The sequence below is a fragment of the Passer montanus genome, unplaced genomic scaffold, assembly GCF_014805655.1.
Source record: "Passer montanus isolate IOZ18808 unplaced genomic scaffold, ASM1480565v1 scaffold1390, whole genome shotgun sequence".
In the NCBI taxonomy this organism is placed as follows: domain Eukaryota; kingdom Metazoa; phylum Chordata; class Aves; order Passeriformes; family Passeridae; genus Passer; species Passer montanus.
This window is the reverse complement of record NW_024360831.1, coordinates 1,407-6,405: the sequence shown is the minus strand read 5'-3', so window position 1 is coordinate 6,405 and position 4,999 is coordinate 1,407. Positions and strand designations below refer to the sequence as shown.

General features: G+C 48.8%; 1 protein-coding gene across 1 annotated transcript; it reads left to right on the top strand.

Annotated features, from left to right (window-relative positions):
• The first annotated feature begins 313 nt into the window (after positions 1-313).
• On the top strand, positions 314-1,270 carry LOC120497861 (olfactory receptor 14J1-like). Its single transcript, XM_039699822.1, has one exon. It carries the CDS (start codon positions 314-316, stop codon positions 1,268-1,270), a length of 957 nt encoding a protein of 318 aa, XP_039555756.1.
• Positions 1,271-4,999: the final 3,729 nt, after the last annotated feature.

The following is a 4,999-nucleotide window of genomic DNA, read 5'->3' as shown; positions in this document are numbered from 1 at the left end:
GTGAAATGAGAAAAGAGCACCTGTGTTGTTCCAGCAGGTCTGACTGCACTGGGGCACAGGGAGCCCTGTTTTCCCTCTGGGCTCCCCAGTGTTCAGGCTGACAACAATGCTGAAGATAAGGCAGTAGCTCAACAGTACAAACCCGAACTCAAAATGTTTAGCCAAGTTCAGGAAGAACTTTGCCCTCTCTGGAAGAGAAGTAATTTTGATGGGATAAAAAAAAAAAACCAAAAACAATGGGATTGACTCAAAGAAATTAGTCCCAGTTTGTCAATGTCTTCTTTGAACAGCTCACAATGCCCAGAGTGAAGAAATGTCAAACAGCAGCTCCATCAGCCACTTCCTCCTGCTGGCATTGGCAGACACACGGCAGCTGCAGCTCCTGCACTTCTGCCTCTTGCTGGGCATCTCCCTGGCTGCCCTCCTGGGCAACGGCCTCATCATCAGCGCCGTAGCCTGCGGCCACCACCTGCACACGCCCATGTTCTTCTTCCTGCTCAACCTGGCCCTCAGCCACCTGGGCTCCATCTGCACCACTGTCCCCAAAGCCATGCACAATTCCCTCTGGAACACCACAACCATCTCCTACACAGGATGTGCAGTCGAACTATTTTTTTTTGTCTTTTTCATTTCAGCAGAGTTTTCCCTTCTGACCATCATGTGCTACGACCGCTACGTGTCCATCTGCAAACCCCTGCACTACGGGACCCTCCTGGGCAGCAGAGCTTGTGCCCACATGGCAGCAGCTGCCTGGGCCAGCGCCTTTCTCAATGCTCTCATGCACACAGCCAATACATTTTCCCTGCCCCTGTGCCATGGCAATGCCCTGGGCCAGTTCTTCTGTGAAATCCCACAGATCCTCAAGCTCTCCTGCTCACACTCCAACTTCAGGAAACTTGGGCTCATTGTGGTTAGTGCTTTTCTGTTAGTTGGTTGTTTTATGTTCATGGTTTTCTCCTATGTGCAGATCTTCAGGGCTGTGCTGAGGATCCCCTCTGAGCAGGGACGGCACAAAGCCTTTTCCACCTGCCTCCCTCACCTGGCAGTGGTCTCCCTCTTTGTCAGCACTGATATATTTGCTTACCTGAAGCCCTCTTCCATCTCCTCCCCATCCCAGGATCTGGCAGTGTCAGTTCTGTACTCAGTGGTGCCTCCTGCCCTGAACCCCCTCATCTATAGCCTGAGGAACCAGGAGCTCAAGGATGGAATGAGAAAAATGATGACTGGATGCTTTTCAGAAGGAATAAAATACCCCTTTTGTACAGCATAACATTCAGAATTTACAGACTCGGTCTGCCTTTTCATATATTGGTAGTGTGGTGGGTGGATATTTTTGTTTTTCTTGTGGTCATCTTGATCACAACAAAATCTTATTATTCATCCCTCTTCTGTTTAAATGTTTTCCTCTTGAATTTGACTAACAGATTTTTTAAATTGGGAACTGTGCTCTCTGGTCTTTAAACAAAATAAAGGGATCTGCAGGATATGCTTTCTCTGCTACCCTTTCACTGAGTCTTTTGTAAAAGCTGTGATGCTTTGCAGCAGAGCAGCACAGTCAGGGAGCACCAGCACATGATCTTTCTGAGCTGCTCTTGGCTCCTCTACACTCTCCTTTGGAGCCCTTGTTGTGGTCTGAGTGCTCTGGAAGCAGGTGCAGTAATGAGAGCTTTTGTGAGAAAGCTGACCTTTACCCCAGCACTGCCATCAGCAAAGGGATCTCCTCAGCCCAGTGCCTGAGAGCTTCTGCCACAGTTTCTTACAAGAACATGCCAAGGGTTGGACTCTAAAGATGCTCATTGTTCTCCCAAGGCTCAGTGGGATCAGATCAGAGACTCGGGTCTGTGTCAGGTGTTTCTTGTTGGTGGCCAGTACCCATCAGATGCTGAATGGTCTGTGCTGAACCTTCCTGGGCCTTTCCAGCTTGTGCCAGGGCTGATGGCAGGGGAAGGTTTTCTCCACCTCCTCCTTTTACTTTGCAGTGCCACAGTGTTCTGGGGCATCCTCGTGATTTTCTGTGTCATTGGTGCCCAGATCAGTTGTGTGTCCTGAGACATTCTGACACAGCATTTTTTAAACAATCCTCTCCCCTGCTGAACCCTCTCCTCTACAGCCTGTGGAGCAGAAAGGAGGGGCTTAGGGAGGCACTGAGAGAAGTGCTCAGGAGAGCTGTGAGCTGCACAGTGGAGCTGTGTGGGAATAAAACCCCACAGTCACCCATCTAAACTTGCCCTCAGGACAGGGACAGCTCAGAGCTGTGTCCTGGGCACTCCTCTGGAAGGGCTTTTTGGTGTCAGGGCTGTTGAGAAGGCTGGGCAGTGTCACTGTGAGACCTCTCTCAAACCCCTTGGAAAGGCCAGAGCCATTCCAGAGGGTCCTGGGCACTTCTGAAGGACAGACATGGAACCAGTCTGCAAACAGGACTGGGAGGAGGACTGGGAGAGTCACAGCCTGGTCAGGCTCAGCAGGGAAGGGGATGTGGCAAATCCTCCTGCAGCCATTCCAGGCACTGGTAGGACAAGGCAGGGACTGCAGATCCCCCATGGCAGGGAGAAGAAATGTCTGGGCACACAACATCCATGTGGGATGTTGTGTGCCCAGAATTCAGCCAGGCCTGTGACAGGGTCTGCTGTGCTCTCCAAAGAGCTGTGCTCTCCTCTCAGACTGGAGAGAGCTGGGCTGAAGGGGTGGAACATGGGGTGGGTGGGAATTTGGCTGAACAATGAGGGTCAAATGTCATCTGTGGTACAGAGTCCTCTTGGCAGCCACACCCTGGTGACATCCCTCAGTGACCAGCCCTTCACCACTGCTGGGGAACGTTTCTGTTATCGCTACAATGGGAAGAAATTAACTTTCCATTCCTTTGTGGATGTTGCCAAGTCTGTGACCAAACTCATCTAGTAAATTGTGACTGCAAAACATAACTGGGCAAACTGACTGAGTTAGGTAAATTTGTCTTGCCATCAGGTGCCAAGCAAGCACTAGAAAAGGCAGGGAAAACTTATGCATCAGAAGAAAGGCAATTCAATAGGGAAAAACCCAAACTCAAACAAAAAAAAACCCAAACCCAATCAAGAAAACCAAAGCAAGACCCACCCACAACAACACAAAACCCCACAAACAAACCAACCACAAAAAGAAAAGGCCACAAACAGAAGAAAAGCAAATCCACAGGAAATCTCTTATCAGCAGAAAATATTTAACCACCTTGTCACAGGAGAAGACTGTATGTGTAGGTGCTGTTTTGAAAGAAAAATGTCTTAAAAAAGAAATTAATCCCCTACCCACCTTGTCCCCCCGCTTCTCTCAGTTGATTGCTGATCATGGTGTGTCATGGAATGGGACATCCCTTGGGTCAGTCCAGCCCAGCTGTCCCATCCCTGTTTCCCCAGGAACACTTGCCCACCCCAAGCCCATATGTTGGGGGATTGCGAGGTGAGCACTGTGACAAGGACAGGGGAACAGAACAACATTTAGTCTTATAAAGAACAGTAGAACAGAACAGCCCAGCCTTGGAGAAATGGATAAAGGATGTAGCTGAGGCAAACAGAAATCACACAAAATGCAAGCAAGATGCCAGCTCAGCTCTGCAAGGCTGACAAAGCAGAAGTTATACAGAACAATAATATTGTCCTTACTCAAAAGTGGGGGTTGAGGAAAGCCAACCTACAAAGGGCACCAGATGTTGAAGACAGACCCCAAAGAGCCATATAAGGATTTGTGATAAGGGGAGTAACTATGTCAAATAAATTCAAAGAAAGTGGGGATAGCTAATGAACACATAATCAGTGTGTGTGATAAAAACTCTGTTCATTTGATGCTAAGTAGGCTTCAATGGATGAAGGATGGCCCAAGTGACCACCATGCTGCAATAAAGAATACCTGCTTTCAAATATTCAAAACTGTGTTCAAAAGTTTCTGTCCTGTGGATTTCATTATCAGTGGTGTCCTTGACTCCATTATGCCCCACAGTTTCACGATGGCCCCTTGCTTTCATCAGGCCCTGCTGTACAACAACGGACTCTTGGTTCCACTGGGTCCTCTACTGTCAAAATGTCCTTCTTGGTTCTGCACTGCCACAATGCTGTCCTTGGTTCCATGAGGCCTTGGTGTGTCACAACAGCCCTTTGATTCCATGAACTGCCATAGTGTAACCCTGGTCTCTTGGATGTATCAAAATGGACAACTGGTCACAAGCAGCCCTGCTGTGTCACCATGAATATTTGGTTCCAGGGGCCCCACAATGTCACAATGGCCCCTTGGTTCTTTGAGGTTCCATAGCATCACCATGGTCTCCTTGGATCTGCAGTATCTCTATGGACCATTGGTTCCATGCAGCCCTGCTGTGTCACAGTGGTTCCTTGGATCCATGGAGCCCCGCTGCTCAACAATGGAATCTTGGTGCTGTGAGGTTCTGTACTGTCACCATGGTCTCCTTGGTTCTGGACTGTAACAATGGACCCTTGGTTCCCTGAGTTTCCATGATGTCACAATGGTCTCCTTTGTTCCACAAGGCCTTGCTTTGTCACAATGGATCCATGGTTCCATGAGCTTCCATAGTGTCACCATGGTCTCCTCAGAGCTGCATTGTCACAATGGACAATTGGCTCCATGGGCCCCTGCTGTGTCACAATAAACCCTTAGTGCCCGGAGGTTCTCTAGTGTCACCATGGTCTCCCTGGTTCAATGACACCTTGCAGTGTCACAATGGCTGCTTGGTTCCATGAATTTCCATACTGTCAGCAATTGCCTCCTTGTTTCTGCAGTGTCATAATGGACCCTTGGTTCCTTGAGGTTCCTAAATGTCACTGGCCTCCTTGGATCGATGAGTTTCTGTACTGTCAACAATGGTTCCTTTGTTCCAATGAGGCCCTGCTGTGCCACAACAGACCCTGGGTTCCATGAAGTTCTTCAGTGTCACAATGGCCCCTTGGATCCATGAGGTTCTATAGTGTCACCATGGTCTCCTTGGATCTACATTGTCATAATGCACAATTTGTTC

Bases quoted from the DNA above. Each gene is read 5' to 3' on its own strand.
- LOC120497861 (XM_039699822.1), top strand. From the start codon at position 314: ATGTCAAACAGCAGCTCCATCAGCCACTTCCTCCTGCTGGCATTGGCA.